General features: G+C 45.9%; 2 protein-coding genes across 2 annotated transcripts in view; both read right to left on the bottom strand.

The window, feature by feature from the left end:
* LOC126561148 (uncharacterized) overlaps positions 1-16,931 on the bottom strand; it is a 506,370-nt gene that overhangs the window by 110,986 nt on the left and 378,453 nt on the right. The gene's annotated exons all lie outside the window — the stretch shown is intronic.
* LOC126567677 (dihydropyrimidine dehydrogenase [NADP(+)]) overlaps positions 5,152-16,931 on the bottom strand; it is a 338,650-nt gene continuing 326,870 nt past the window's right edge. Inside the window, exon 6 of the mRNA XM_050223898.1 lies at positions 5,152-5,163. Within this exon, the coding sequence (XP_050079855.1) occupies position 5,163 (1 nt within the window). The 3' untranslated portion in view covers positions 5,152-5,162. The remainder of the gene's footprint in view (positions 5,164-16,931) is intronic.

A 16,931-nucleotide genomic window follows, 5' to 3' on the forward strand; every position in this document is an offset into this window, starting at 1 on the left:
GCTTACTAGACGACTTTCTGATACCTCATACTACGGAAGAACGCGGTCCGGGGATGGGATTTGAACCCAGGTCCTGCCGTTTGAAGACCGACGCTGCTGTCGCCTTCACCACCGGACCGTCCGCATTTACCATCGTTCCTTCCTATTAACTATGATCCGCTGCTTGACTCTTTAACCTCAGGAGGTCTTCAGCTACCATTAATTGCTTCCTTCTCACTTCATTATTCTGATTCTGATAATATAATATGCTTGCTTGCTGACCCTATTCGCTGTGAATATTCGGAATCTTTTTTTGTAAACAGAGTCCGCATATCAGCAGGCTTTTTTTCCAAATTCCATCCCCAGATGAACTTCCGGACTGGACACAAGAATCTGTATCGTATAGCTTTTTTTGTCGGCTGGGCCTCGACTCACTCGAGGTCATCAATTTCACGGTGCGCGCACGTAAAACGCCCTTACAACAGGCTGCTAACAAGCTTGAAAATCACTGTCAACCCTGAAGAAATTGGCTACGCTGCGGTTAGGAACCGCCAACCTGAGCGGCTGTGCAGGGAAATTAACTCTGAATAGAGAAATTCCCAAATTGAATATCGACTTACGACGGCTGGTTTCTACCCCCCCCGTCCCGAACACCGCAACCGGTGATTGAAGGTGGTGCGACCTACACGCGCGAGCCTTACCCGTGCCGGCGATTCATTAAAAATACATTATTTTCCCTAGAAAAAGGTTTATCGCAACTACGACGCATCGTGTATCGTTTCGAGGAAAAAAAGCGCACCCCGGAGCAAAACAAAAGAGGTTTTTATTTGCGGTGCGGGAAGGGTAAACCGGTAAACAAATCTGTTTGAGCGTATTACTTAAGGGAAACGGAATTTTGGTGGAGTCTTGAATGAATCTAAACAAATAAAATCACAGACGATAAGAACGTCGACGCACGGGGGAGGGGTGAAAGGGGGGGGGGGGGGAGGAGTTGTAAATTTGCAATCAATCGATATAAGATCTGAAGCGTGCACGGAGCCGAATTATGGTTATACATTTCTAAATATTATGTTTTAAGTAAAATGGCTGGAAGTGAGTAAAGGAAAAACTTTATTGGCAATAATGTTTGGGGAAAACAGGAGATGCTAGATCTGATAACGGGTAGAAACGTAAAGCTATGCAATCACAGAAAAGGAAAGTGGCAGGGGTAAACATACGCACTAATAAATTGAATTTGAAACAAGAAAAACCATTCCAAACGCTGCATTAAAAGCAGATAGTGGCCCAAAAAAGAAAGGCGGATGAAACAAATGAAAACGCATAAACATGCTGGACGCAACTCGTTACACAAAAATCCGTCCCATAAGGTCGACTGACCGATACACAAAAAAAAGTCAGAACATTCAACCAACCTAGCGTCAATCAGCAAAAAGATAGGGAAAAAAGAATAGAAACACAGGACATACGCACGCTATCACGCATTGGCCGGCCGGGGCATCGTATTACAATTTTCCGACCATCATCATCGTGCGAGCAATTATCAGACAAAACGTACACTGGGTTGGAAACGGTGCGCGACGAGAAGAGCGGACACAGCTCGTATTTCGATCAATCACGGAACAAAACCAACATAAAAAAGGAAAGCGAGAAAAAGGAAAAAAAAAACCCGAGAGATAGAAACCAAACAACAACAGGAAGCAGCATTAAAAAAAGGGGTCCGCATAGTAGATCGAGGGACACGGGGACATCCTACCGGACCCCGACAACCCTTAAAAGACCGAAGTGGAGTTAAATGAGGAAAATAAAAACTAAAAAATACTAGTCCACCTATGTGCACCCGTTCCACCGGTCACCGCTGGACGGATGGAAAACAAATGTCCAGAAATCATCACGCAAAACGCAGGGTGCAATACTTACCGATTGGGGTTTGTTGCGCATTTGCGACCGTGGGAAAGGGGGAAAGCGGGTGGAAACGTGACGTCGAACAGGGGGGGGGAAACCGTTGTCGGGATGAGCCGTACGTTGGGCTTTTGAAGGGTGCCTTGGTTAGCCGCGGCAGGGACCTGCCGGACCGGAAGGGCACAGACAACAAGAGGGATTAAATTATGAGAATGTGACGAGTTTATAAAATCTAACCTTACATAATACCGAGCCAGCAGCAGCAGCAGATCGGGGTGATGGGCAAATACTTTGGTTCTATTATTATCCTTTGGTTCATTTCGTTTTGTTGTATACTCTTTTTGTGTGCGTGTGTGTGTGTGTCGGAGCATTCATATCGACGAACGACGCTAGGAATCTTCGTATCCTTTCGGATCGGTCGGGCTATCGGGTGTACGGGTTGTCCGTAAGCTACGTACCCTTCGCTTCGCATACGGTCGGTCTTTGATTTACTTTGTGTAGTAGCTTTTTGGTTTTGTTGTTTTATTTTTCCCGATACCCTTCCGACGGAACGTCCTTTTTAAGCGTTCGATCTGATTATCCCCCTAGCAGTGAACTGCAACTGCTTCCACCGGGAAAACACCCCCCGTGAGATACGTGGGTGAAATTAGATTTTATGCCGCTTGATAAAAACTAACGATTGCATGGAAATAAAATAAAAAAAGGCTAGTTAGTTAGTTAGGTTCCCCTCCCAATGCTTTGTGTCGGTCGGCTAGGCTGGCAGACCGTTCGGCCAACCCGCATGTTGAGGTCCTTTGTTTGAACCCTGGCCCCTGGGGCCCCGGATGTGCGACGGTCAATAAATAAAGCCGCTTTTCTGGTGGCGCATTGTTGCCTGGTGTCACACCGAAATTGAAACACTTGAGATTGTGGTCGGTACGATAATCGCGATGTACCGGACAATCACCGTTGTGTACGATTATCTACGACTTTCGGAGACGTCGCGCACGGCAATTAGGAATCGCGCACGCTGATTAGTTTACAATTTCTATGCAAAATTTCTGTAACTACCTATCTGAACGGAAATTCATCACTTTCAACATTGATTTTATAAAACAAAAATCAGTTTTAATAATAATTTTATTATTGCATAGGGTCCGCTCATAACTTACGTAACGCTTTGAGGGTGGTGGTGGTGGGGGGGGGGGGTTCCTTCTAGCGTTACGATTTGTTACACTAGAGGGGGGAGGGGTCCTCTTTGTGGTACGTTACAGCAAGTTATGTGTGACAAAATTTCGGGACACGTTTGCTTTATTTTTGGCAATCGATTCAAAATTCCAATCAATTTTATAACCTTTTGTCCAATATCTCACCGTTTTTTGTATCATATCTCTTTATAAGAGTCAAAATTTTACAACTTCTTTCCATCTTAAGACCGATGCCGCTGTCGCTTCTATCCTCTGGACTAACCGCTTTCGTCATATTGGTGATAAAGAGTTAAATCAACTTGACATTTTTTTTCCCAAAGAATTAGAGGAATATCTAGGTGAAATTTTGGCGGGGAGGGAAGGGGGGAGGGAGGTTGCATTGGCGTTACGTAATACTGGAGGTCGAGGGTCCCTTTCAGCGTTACGTTTTGTTACGATCGTGGAGGGATGGAGGAGAATTTAGCGTTACGTAATTTGTGGACCACCTCCTTAGTGAAATGTAAACAAGTGCATGCGTGCGTGCGAAAAGCACGAAAAGAAACTGTTTCTACCACCTCCGTAACACGCTGAAATGGTGCGGGGGTTGGGATTTTGCAAGCCCGCAACACCCCCGGATAGGATTAGGTGCGGACGTCCGGAAAATTAGTCCCCGCTACCTGCCCGGTTAACCCGATGTTTGTTTGGAGGCACGCGTCACCGCGCAAGATTCGGCATGTAATCCTGTGTTTACACAACCCCCGAAATCTCGGCCTGCCACACAGGGGGAAAAACAGGGCAGCCGACATAAATTAGTGTTAAACAACCCGAAAGGAGGGGAGGGTGAAGGGGGGGAGGAGATCGCACGTTAATTGATCCTCTGTCTGCAAGATATCGCGGCTTGCTGAAATGAATATTTGAACAGATTTTCACGTCGCGTACGGCGAAATGGGGATGCGATTAATGGCCACACGCGTGCAACAGCCGGATGCACCGATTAACCGCTGCCAAGATAACGATGACGAGAATGGGAATTCGATTTCCGAGCCAGCCGCCACGATCGTATAAACGATTATGATTTCATCCCACTTTGAGTGGCTTCTGTTTGGCGGTAAGGTGATTAAATTTATGGCTGCCTAACCGGCCCGACCCCGGCGGACGGCGGACGGCTGACGGATGAACTGTGAACTTGGACTACGTGCCGGTGTTGATGAGCTTCGATCGCTGGGTTCGGGCTGCATAGTAATTATTTAGATTGCGCCCAGTGTGACAAGCTCGGCCTCTTGTTTGCCCATTTCGCACACATCCCATGCCCATGCTTATCGAACGGCCGAACGGTTCGCTAAATACGCTTCATAATCATAAATTTCAGGTTTTATTAGCGGTGGTGCTACCCACTGTCAGCTTAAGTGCTCACGAACCCCTCGTACGAGTGGTGGTGTCGGCGTTAATAGCTCGGCCGGATATGAAAGTGTTGATCGAAATCGAACATCCTCTAAAGCGCACTTCGAATGTCGGATTCCTTTTCCTTGGCTCGGCTGCTGGCGGCCTCTCCTCCCCCCCCCCCCCTCTCAAAAAAAAAAAAGAATCGAACACCGTCCAATAGCAGAGGGATACGTCCCGGCCATCTGCACGTCTGGAAACGAAACAACATAATCTGAGCATCTTGTCAACATTTCCGGACTGCTAATGCTGTCACGCAAATTTTAAAACACAGTGAAGTGCTTTTGCACTACCGTTACGATGCACGGCATCAATTGGGCGGAACCGATCGGATTCGGGGTAAACGGGCGAAGTGGACCATTCGCAGCGAAGGGCATTCGTTACGCGTTCGCTCGGTCGGGCGAGCTGAAAATTGAAACTCCCCGGCGGCGCGCGAAAGTGTCGCAGAAAAAGGAGTCGACAACAGTCGACTCCATAAATTGACGATTCGTCAAGGCTTTCGCCGGAACAGTCAGCCCGTGCCCGTCGGTAGTGGGAAAGGTGATTCTGCTCTCAATACACCTTGTTGAATCGATTCCCGTGCGTAATGCGATGGAACAAAGTGAGAGAAGCGGTATCGATGCATATTCGATCCTCGAGCGTTACTATCGCTCCCTCGTAGATGCATTCTGTCCCTCGTTAACCCTATCCCGGGTAGTCTCCCGCAGCTGAAGTGGACATTGCTTCCCCGCAAAAAAAAAAAATCCTACACGTCCAGTCCAGCCTCCTTTCGGTCACGGAGGCTAGCAAACCACATCCGGCCAAATCCACCGGAAGGTAACCCCCCCCGTCCCGGAAGTGTGTCCAGGAGTGTAAACAAAAGTGTTTTGCTTCGCGCACTTTAAATGGCAGGCTGAAATATGTTGCGTGCAAATCGAACTCCCGCTGCACATTAGCTTCCCACCCGCCTGTTCGACCCGTGTCCCGGGGACTCGAACTGTTGCTTTTGTTAGCCGTACCCACCGCAACCGTTTGCAATGGACCTGGCCCTTTACCCGGGGCGAAAATTTATCGCACGGAAAGCGGGGTGGTGTTGGTGTTTTTGTGGCGGGTTTGTTTTTTCCCCCCGAACGTAGAACCCCTTTGCGTTTCCTCGCGATCCCTTTTTTCGAGCCGATTCTGGCGCGGGATGTCAGGTACAGACGCGCCAAAGTAGCAGAACAAGAATCTTCCCTTAACGCGAGACGCCATTCAACATGGTGCGGGAAAGCAATGCTTCGATTAAAGCTTTACGCTACACTTGCAAACCCGAACATCTAACCTTAATGCCCTTTGAAGATTTGGGTGGCTGGAATGCCGAGCCAACGGCAAGCACTGGGTGGGGCAGGCGGAAAAAAAAGGTATCGAGATTTAATCCTTTTTTCCACTCTGCATGATCCTGTTAAAAAGTACTTTACTGTCCTGTCTGAGCTGCCCAAATGGCGCGCGGAAGCGGCCGGGCACACAACCCTTAATCGGTGGTACGCTTGCAAGGCACGCCAATGAAAAAAATGTTTTCGTCTAATTAACTTATCTTTTCGCCTTTCTTTTGATGGTACAGCAAGCGACCAACGGGTTAAAACACGCATCAAACAATTAATGACGAAGATCCGGGACAAATCGGGCAATCGTGGCAATTGGGACGAAGTCGGGGAAAAAAGGAGGTTAAGAAGAGCGCACTTAAAACAGATCGTAGCGTGAAAAATGTTCCTTGCTTTCCTGCTCCGTACCGTACTTTTGATGCGTAACTTTGCCACAAACAGGATTAGGGCGATAAATAATGAACGTGAAATGCGCGCGCTCTTTCGCGGGTCATTCGTATTGGGAGAGCAGACTGCAGGTGCCAAGTCTGACGGCATGTCAGACAAATGGCTACCTCCCGGAAGCTAGCATTCGAAAGAGTTTTTCCGTTAATTGGATTGGTGGTGGTATTAAAAATGAGCGCGATCCATCCTCGACCGCTGAGGTTACGGAATTGGATTTGAAGCAACGTTGCCACAGTTCTCCAGGGGAGGTTTTCCGTCATGCCGAGTGGTGCCTACTTTGGGAAGCTAAAATTAGGTCTCCACTCTCCGGGTAGACATCTTAGCTGACAAATCTGGTGCGCTGGGTTCGGGATTGATACGATTGACAGACCGGTGGCGTCTGAAACAATACCGTACCAAACGCTGTCAGGCAACCTGCGCTGAAATGTCGAACGGGCGAGGGAAGACACTGGCGCCTGGCACTGTGCGTCTGGACCTCACTCCTGCAAGAGCAACGATCTAAATTATGATTTTACGTCGCCGTGCCATCAACAACAAGCCGGCGCAGGTTTGTGTGAGAAAATGTGTCTTTTTCCAAACCCGCGGCGCGGCGAAACGCTAAATTAGTCGTCGGGTCGATTTATTTGATCGCTAAACCAACACTGAAAAATTGACAAGACAGGGCGTGAAAGCGATCCGGCACCGTTCCGCCGCACCCCTTTTCGATCGGGTTCCAATTATAGAGGCAGCATGCCCGTCGTGGCTCGCTACAAGCGGCTAAGTGGTGCAATATTTGCGTACGGTCTCTTGAAGCGTCTGTGCGGTAGTACCCCACTTCATTCGGGTGTATGCGCGCGGTCGTCACTTGCAGCCACGCAAAGCGGGGCGTAGATGAAGCATTTCGCTGCAACTGAAGCATCCCTGCACGCAAACAATAAGAGCTGGTAAAGGGCCGGCTTTTCAAAGCCGTCGCAATGCGTAGTACGCTTTCTTTTCTTTTTTGTTATACTCTTTCTCCCCAACATTTGGTTGCCCTTTTCGGGGTTGAATATTTCTGCTGCAATTGACAATTGGTAATTTTTCAACAACCGTACAGTGTTTGAAGCACGGCCGACTCAAAGAACAGATTTTTTTTTTTTTGGTGGAGGCATTTCAATCGTCCCTTTTTTTTCTTTTGAGCGCATATATTAATCATCATGTGCTCGCAGAAATTACATTCCTATTCATGTGAGGACAATTTGTTTTACGTTCTACAATATAAAATAGCCAGTCAGGCAAGAGCTGTCAGGTGACAAAGGAGATGAGGTGCTGTTTAAGTTTGTTGGGTTTATGCCGCTTTGTCGTTTAGGTTTGATGCAAAAGTCTTCTGATATATTTTTGTTCTCGTCCCGTGGTATATAATTCCAAAAATGTGAACCAAAAACATATGGGAACGCGTGAAAAACCCTTGGGACAGGACCAAAAATATTTGGGAACTCCTCAAAAAACCTCGCAACTAATACAAAAATATTTGGGCACACAGAGAAAGAGAGAGAGAGATTGATGGCGATGATTTTTATTTTATACTAAACTATACTAGGCTTTCAATTCTGTCAGCAAAACACGATATTATTTGACGTTTATTGATTGGAGAAAATTGAAATAATATTGCTGTCATAATATGACAGCCAGCCAGCTGTCAATGCCTTTCTTCACATTATCGATCCTTATTTTAAAGTAACTTCCAACACATTGCGGCAAATTTCGGTGCGGTTTCGTGCGTCTGTCTTGAGTGTGTAGGAGTGAGCTGTGACAGCACACTTGGACCAATCCGAATGCAAGTACCTAGATTTTATTGCAAATCGAAAATAGCCATATCACAGACAGCGGTTCCCCTCGAGGCGATCAGATTACAGCTACCATGCACGCTGGATGCTGTGCATTCGGTTTTGCGAAACCCTATTTTCAAATTAAATTATAGTTTCCGGCTTTCCGCAAGATTCAGGCACCGAATCACGAATAGGATCCTGTAAATTGCACCAATTATACTTACCGCTTCACCTCTCCTCGTCCAGATGGCCGTCCGGCACATGTAATCCATCCCGTGTATGCAGTTTTTGCCTCAAATCAAATGCCAGCCCCGCAAAGCAGCAAAACAGTGTGTGAGCGTAATCTAATTTTACTCCATCATCGTCATTACGGGGTTTCGTCATAGCTCTTCGGATGCCTGTCCGGGGATGTACGGGATGTCGTTGAAAAGTGCTGCACCGATTGTGAAGCGATTGCAAAAGGTCGGCTCCCCATTTCGGGACGTGAAATGCGAATCCGAGTGGACCGATTGTGCATTGGCAGCTTTTATCAATTTTCATCAATCTTTATGCACCCGGTGGTGCATCATGGTGCATCATGGCGATATCGGCAGAGGGAATATAACACCGCCGAGGGAGAGGAGCGAGCGACGGTTCCATAACTGGACAGCTTAAACGCATTTCCAGTGTTTCACCGAATTCTCCCGGGTGCAATTAATGGAGGCATTCAAATGTTTGCCATCTAATGCGTAGCATTCGGGGCGAGCTTTGACAAAGAACGAAAGCGAGCTGAATAGATGGACTACAGGTTGCTCAGCTACAGCGTGGCACGGTCCGGATGAAAATTCATCTTTTAATCGTTTGTAAGGATTTCCCTGCGTGGCAGGCATTTCGGCACGTAACAGACATGGCTAACGTTCTTGCTCGTAACGTCATCGTGAACGATGATGATGGATCGCACCGGCAATTAATCATCCAAGGGGGGTACAGGACGGCAAACTTTTGGCGTTACAAACCCAGCATCGTCCTTGTCATATGTATCACACTAGCAGTCAAGATGCTGTGAAGTCAATCGAGGTCGTTACTGCGAACTTCCGATGTGACGCAGGACAAAAAACACACAAAATCTCGCTCCATTCATGTGGAAGTTGGTGTGATTTTTTGCTGAGTAGTGGTGTGCAGCTTCCTTTGCCAGGGTTTTCTGAGAAGAACTAGACATGGGCGAGGCATTTCTAGACAACTGTCAAGATGAGGTGAACAACAGATAGGTAGAGCTAGACAACCGTCGTCGTTTCTAGACAATGGTCAACGTAGCACTAGGCAAACGCTAGGATGAAGTGGACGATGGTCAAGTAGAACTGGGAAAGACTCGTAGGTGATTTAGGCAGCTGCGATGTTTTCGGCATTGTTTCGTTTTCACTTCGTTTACCTGTGGCACGTGCCGGGTAAGTCCATTTACATCAAATCTTTACAAAACCTTTTTTTTTTTAAATTGTAGCTCAACCATTCCAACTTCCAAAGAAACTCCTCGTCAAATCGATGCTCTGAAGCTACCTGCTGTCTTTCTATCCTTCGCATCGCACGTGCCTCAGTGTCCGTCTCAACTTATGACGCTTTAAGGCAACAAACAAAATAAAAAAAAAAACGGCTCGGAAACAATTTTCCTCCTTGACCACCAGTAGGCACTGGAAGTTAATCTTGCATCGATAGACGCCACTACATGCGGTGCGGAAGGATGCATTCACACAGCAATCCACAACAATATAATCCCCGATAAGTGCTTCTAATTTGCTTTGTAATTGAACCTTTCCGCGCCGTTTGCTAAGCTTGCCGTAAGGGAGATAGGATTATTTCTGCCCATACGATTACGCTTATTGCCTGCGGGGTAGCAGTAGGTTCGCATTTCGTCCGCAAAAAGTGTACTATCAATATTGACAAAGTGCATGCAGAAATTTGATGATGCTTTGCTTTTGGAAAGGAAACATAACTTGATATGCGAGAGATTTTTTTTTGTTAGGATAGTATACAGATGAGAGGAAGGATCCTAACCCTTGCTGTGCTGTGTTTGTGTGTTAACAGTAAAAGAAAAAAAAAAGTCAACTCACTCAAACTTTTCTCGCTATCTCTCAAGGGCCTGCCCGAAGGGCTTCTATCGTCTAGGCATAACACCACAGCAGAGAAGAAAAAATTACACGAGATTGATCGGATGAAATTTAAAAATGTTTTCATTCGAGCAGAACAAGAAATCAACAACAAAAAGAGAAACGAACAAAACAATGAAAAACACACACTCCTTCTTTCCCATCGCTACATATAATATTGTGACCGGTAGCCGTTGATTTTCGATTCGATTCGATTTACTATTTCTGCACAATAGCTTGCTATTTAGCGAACGTGTTTTCGGTATGATGGATTAGAACCGATCGCACAAACAAAAAAAAAAAAACCCCTTCGCTCGCGCTTTTCGCCCTTCAGGGACCGAAAGGGGGAAGCAAATGTATGTGCGGTTTGATGTAATTTAATTTGCCCAAACATCAAGCCGAACTCAAGACAAATCGTCATCGCAGACGCGCCGGTGTTTGACTTATTTCCTTGGCCCAGTTAAAAAATGAACCTCCTTCGTGGGGTTGGCAGTTGTGCGTGTGGTTTTTTTTTCCTTTGGAGGGCGGCTCATAAATTACGGCACGCTAAAAATGGGATTTTTTTTATCAACTCCCTCCACCTATCGCAACAAAATGTAGCGCTGGGATGGACCTCCCATTAAATGTTACCCCTCTTCCCTTTTAAAAATTTACTTAAATATTATGAAATAAAATTTCACAATAATAAAAATAAAAATAAAATAATATACAATTTTGGAGAGACCATAGTTTGTCTGGAATAAGGCATAATCCAAGGAGGAAATGCCTTGTGAAATTTGTGATTTCGTTATACATGCGGTGTTGACCATAAGGTAAAGAGCCGTCACAGTAGCATTAAATAAAACAATATATAAAATTCTGGATGAAATGTCAAGTTGATTTAACACTTTATCGCCAATTTTACATAAGCGGTTAGTCCAGAGGGTAGAAGCGACAGCGACGTCGGTCTATACACGGCAGGTAGGGGTACATTTTATACTCTCATCAAGAGATGTGATACAAAAAAACGACGAGAAATTGGTACAAAAGGTTATAAAATTGATTATAATGAAATAATATTAAAATTTTGAAGCAATCGCCTTAAACAAAGCAAGCTTGTCCGAAAATTTTGTTACATATAACATATAGTCGTAAAGCTAGAGTCTACTCCCCCCACCCCAACTCCCGGACCCTCACTCGAGCGTTACGTAGTCTATGAACGTCCCCACCATAGCAGAGCGAAAAGAAACACGTTGTTGTAAACAAAACGACCCTCTCGGTTCGGTTCGGTGCGATTGGAGAAATTGCACCGCAAACATAATTTATTTCTATTTATCTACCATACTCGATGATCGGTTTACGCACACCTTCTTCGGCATTTCTACGGTAGCAAAAATGTATCACGAAAAAGCAGTCATGAAAGAGCGTAATATATTGGTGATAACCGTTCGCCCAAAGCGATACGGCCGCTACAAACGTATTGTATGTCAACAAAGAAAATCGGCACGCAAAACGTTCGTGGAAGGAAGGAGTGTAAAAAAAAAAAGAAACATAAAACCATTTTCACCCGCGTGGAAAAGCTCTTCCGCTTCCACTTCGAGTGGGTGACTTGGCTGGCGGTTCACCATGCACACCGGGGAATATAAAAAATGATAATAAATGAATAGATATATTAACAGGTTTTTTTTTTTTGTTTGGCGACGACGATGGTGAAATAAAACACAATTCATAATCATAAAATATCTCGCATCACGGCCACACAGCGTACAGGCGGGGGGAAGGGGGAGGTTTTTGGGGATGGTTTTGGTGTCGGGCGGGCTTGACTGGTTTGATCAGCGGGACAGGAGACATGAAAATGCGCTTTATCATCGAAATTGGCCGTAATTTTTCAAAAAATAAGAACTTGAATAAGTGCCAAGCTGGCTGGTGTGTGCTCAGGGTGGCGTGTGTCACGGTGTTTTGTTGCTGTTGTTGTTGGGGGAAAATAATGGTGCAAATCAATTGGCCAGCGGGTGGCACGGGATGACGTACGAACCGGTTGTGCAGTGTGGTTTGAAGTGCAATGAAAGGTTAGCGAGTTTGCTAGCTATTATGCGTTTTATTGAAATTTTACAGCAGGCCTAAGCGTTAAGTTTATGTAACGGACGATAAAGTAGTTTAATTTTTCTTATCGCAGAGCATGTTATAATGGCAATGAGTGTACAGACTTACTACAGGTGCAAACGGCAGGACCAGGGGTTCAAATCCAACCGGGACCGCGCCCCCCTGTAGTGAGGACTGACTTATCCAACTACGTGGAAATATCGGCAGTCTAGTAGGCCATTCGATGGCCGGCGTAACCTAGTAGAAAGTCGTTAGGCCAAGAAGAAGAGGTATGATCCGTGCCTCTACCGTGTGAAGATTGGTCCTCGACCACCGGACCTTTAATGTCCTTTGCTTGATAATGGGGAGAGCATTGGGGTTATTTGTCAATAGTAGCAGCAGTAGCAATATCCCCAACTTCAGGTGCAATGTGACTTCAGAATTGCAGAAGTCTGTGAGGAGCCCTTAGCGATCGTTCCAAAGAAACACAACTCTATCTAGCTGTGGTCAGTATAAGATAGCAAACATTTGTAACTACATTCCCGTTCCTTGGTAATTTTATTTACCTCGTCTTAAAGCAATGTCAGACATCTTAAACTATCTTGAAAATTTTCCAAATTTCATTATGGTGTACTATGGTTATTTGATGTAACATCTGCAGACAAAGCAATGTTCCTTATAATCTTGGATCTTATTACTATCTGTACTTATTTACATTTACTTTCACGTCAGGCCGGTATGCCTATGCGTGTGGGGAATTCCAACAGTAGAGAGCATAGTTGATCACTTCCCCCGAGATAATCCCAATCAAACCGTAACTCGCAAGTGGAAGCAGTCAACCCTTGAGGGCACGTAACTTTGCTGCTTCTTCCACCATTTCACATCATCATCGTCATCACCATCGGCATCGGTATGATTAATGTGCAAAGACATTAGGATACGGAGCGGCCGCTTACCGGGCGGGGTACACGGTGCCGGTTTTACATGCAGTTTTGCCAACGTGTGGCAATCTCTGCACGGCACGGCCGATGAATAATCAATCGAAATTAATTGATATTTTCCATACATTTACCGTGCGGGGGGGCAGCACACCAGTGCCACACGGCTAGACGATGATGTGGTGTGAGATGGGAGATTAGTGTTGTTGTAACAGCTTTGCTTATAAAGTAAGGGCTGACGGTTTTAGCAATAGAAAGCCACCCTGAAAAGAACGGAAGATGGATCAAAGTAGGCTTTATTTGATTTGCTAGCTGTGTATCGATTTTCTGTACTCTGAAAGAGTAGCCCTCACCCGTAATTGTTGTGCAGCCAGGCTTCTGTCTGCAAAGTTTTACAATGTCAAATTGGTGGCGGCCATGTTTGAATATTTTCTAGGTCAAATATTGGATGGATGCAGGCATTCGGAGCTGATGAGCATCTAGTTTTACGTGCGGTAGGCTTACATTAGCACCAACGAAATCAATCCTATGCTGAGCCATGGATAAAATACGATCCGTCTGCAAGTCTGCCACATATGAATCATCAATAGCCTGTCTGGGAAGTGTTTGGAAACCCGAGTTTACTGCCGTTTGCGTGTGTATTCAAGCACATCGAAGCCGTTAAAAAAGAAGTTTAGCCGGGGCCGAGTCATGCAGTTTAGCGCTTTGTGCTTGCCGGACGATGCTTCCAAAACTGAAATCCCATCAAAACAATAATCCATCTAGCCACCGCACATAGAGCAAGAACGCGCTCTCGGCACGAAATAATCGTGTTAAGTTTTACGACACCCGAGATATGATTGGTTTTATGGACGTGTGTGCATGTGTGGTTTGATGGTTTCCACGCAAACTTTGAGCCATAAAGGTACCGACCCGCAGGGTTTTGGTGAGAAGTTTTGGACCAGAATTTGGAGCGATTCTAACCTCCAAATCGTATTCCGGGTGGTGTTTTGATTGCCCGCTTCAGGCTCGGAAAGGTCTACACAAATCAATTCAGGCTGTGAGTTTTATGTTTCTGCACATGATTGACCACGGTCAGGCAATTATGGGGACAGCGTCGCCGACGCGACGACCAGATAAGATTATCGAAAAGTTTACGGAGTTTGAGTGTCGCTTTTAAAAAATGTAAAACACATGTAAAACTCTACCAAGACTCCGGTCCGGTATCATGAAAAAAAACCACCATTCGAACTGGATAATAATTTCCGCTCCTAATGGTACCATCTTTTCAAGGATCCCTTTCTGTTCTGCTGCTGCTGCTGCTGCTCAGGATGACAGCATTTCATTTCTGGCTAGTCCTTTTATTGAAATTTATTTGCCTCATTTGCAGCTCTTTACGCTTCACTCTTGGGTTACCCCTTTTTTTTCGAACTCAGTCTAGCAAAGCGAACAGTGACGAAACGGAAGTGTCCGCGCTTTTCCGGGAATACGAGTCTGCAATAGAGCGATCTGTCACCGGAGTTGGTGTTTTTTTTTGTGTTCCAAATCCTCGTTTCCTTTCTCTAATGCCACCACACCAGGACAGCTGGGAGAGGCCGCCGCCGACGAAGGGAAACCAACGACGTAACTAACAGCGTGGCAATTAAAAATAATTTGTTCCTTTATTTTACAACCTCGCGGAGCGCCCGGGGCACATCCTGCGGAGACTGGGGCGAAATAAATTTTCCCCGCGGACGAGAATTCCTTCCGCTCCTTTTTGTCGCGCTTTCTTCGGGACCGTGTCCGTACGGGTTAGCGGTTAGCCCCGAATGCCGCAACTCAATTATCTGCCCCCTTTTCGGGTTGTGTCGACTACTGTTAACATGTTCATTAGTGCACCGGTGTGTCCGCCAGTGGCCTGTCCTGGGTGACTCGTCCATTTTCTTCGCCAGCGCCTGGCAATAAATTAACCGATGCAAATGAGATGTTCCTGTCCTGGTTTTGGGCTGGTGAGTTGTGGCCGGTATTTCATAGCCCAGCTTCCAACCGGAGAGCTTCGCCTCTCGACCACCACTGGCGCCCGGGGAAGATTGCCCGTGCGAACGTTGTGGCTGGCCGTTTTTCTTCTCTCGTCCGTTGTTAGGATGCGAAGCGAAGCGCGTAGTATGGCGCGAACTTTGTACGGTTTGTTCCATTTTCCACCGGGCCGAGTGTGACATTATTGCACACATCACATCAGGAATGTTTATGTGCACAACTTCAATTCCAACGAACCGTTTGGAAGCTTAAGGTTTGCCCGATTCGATGCTATATTAAACCTTCGGGCTCATAAGAATATCGCGACGCTCGGGTAAGATCGTTAAGAAGCTTTGGTAGATTTGATATTATTAAAACAAAAACCAAAAAAGCTGAACCGAGAGGAAGGAAAACCAATTACGATGTGCTCGCCTTTGTGTGTGTCCCGCTGGCGACTAGGTTTTCGGTAATGTTCCGAACCTTGCTGTGTGCAGATGAGATTCCGCCGAGAGCTATTTGGATTTTGCGCGAGGTGTCAATATTGCGATAAAAATCTGGCGCTTCCCATTCCGGTGTAATGTCATTTTGGGTGACTTTTTTATTCCTGGCACCGACATACTTTCCCTTTTTTTTTAGGTGGGAACGTGGGAAGCAGTGCGTCTAGATGGTAAGAATTATTTCTTGGCGGGGATTTGTTTTTTTCGGCGTCATCTTAGCATCATCATAGCATTGGTTTAATCAAATATTTTCCGTTAAACCCTTGTGAGTGTCGAGAATGAAGACATGCTTTTGCTGCGGGAAATATTTGGAAGTTCAAGCCGAATGTCAAATGTGTCAAACGAGGGCAAAATTTCTTACACTTTTTTGCTTTTTTACTGATGTTTTTTGGACGTTTCAATTTTATAGTTTAATATCGTACTTTCTGACGCTTGAGGTGGATTTCTCTGCTTGTACATTCAAGAGTTAACAGCCCACCCCTGCACTGAGCAAAGCACTCGTTATACGGAAACCTTAGGCTCGATTCAGCAGCAGCAAAAAAGGAGAAGAACCTGACATTCTCGGCCCGAAAAGTGGCGACCCTTGCACCAGCACAGCAATTGAAAAATTATGCAAAACACCATCAATAAATTACGAAATTATTGGATCGCGAAACGCTACAGGACGCCCGGGCGGGGGACACACTTTTGTGCAGCGAAAACTGTGCCTTACGATACGGTTTCACTTCCGGTAAAGTGTAGCGCTGCGTTGCCACCGAGTTTTTGGGCAACCCATCCTCCGCAGTGCAGTGCTTGAGGGTGAAACGATTTCCTTCTAAGGACTCTCAGCGCTATTGGAATGCTAACGAGGCGTCGTAGCGACTGCTTTCGTCTCGGGATAAAACTTTCGAGCAAGCAAGATGGGTACAAATATTGGAACATTTATTGGAGAAAAAATATTGGAACTGTAGAGTGCGCCGAGTGCATTACCAACCTGTCAGTTGATTGCATTCGCAGTGTTTTTGTATCGGATTTATGTTGATAGGTTTTTTAATGCACCAAGAGCGAAATACTATGTGACACTTAGTGATGGTAACAATAAGCCAAACGACACCGACGAGGACTGAGGACGACTTCGGCTAGTTTGCGCTATTTGTTTGTCTACCAACGTAGATTTAACGACTTCTCCTGCTCGTTACGGGGAAGTGCGATCAACCAGCGGTGAAAGCCGTAAACTCCATAATCCATACCCTCTGTATAGTTCCTCGCTTATCCATCCATCCATCCCGGACACCAGGTCCGTCCTC

The sequence above is a fragment of the Anopheles maculipalpis genome, chromosome X, assembly GCF_943734695.1.
Source record: "Anopheles maculipalpis chromosome X, idAnoMacuDA_375_x, whole genome shotgun sequence".
In the NCBI taxonomy this organism is placed as follows: domain Eukaryota; kingdom Metazoa; phylum Arthropoda; class Insecta; order Diptera; family Culicidae; genus Anopheles; species Anopheles maculipalpis.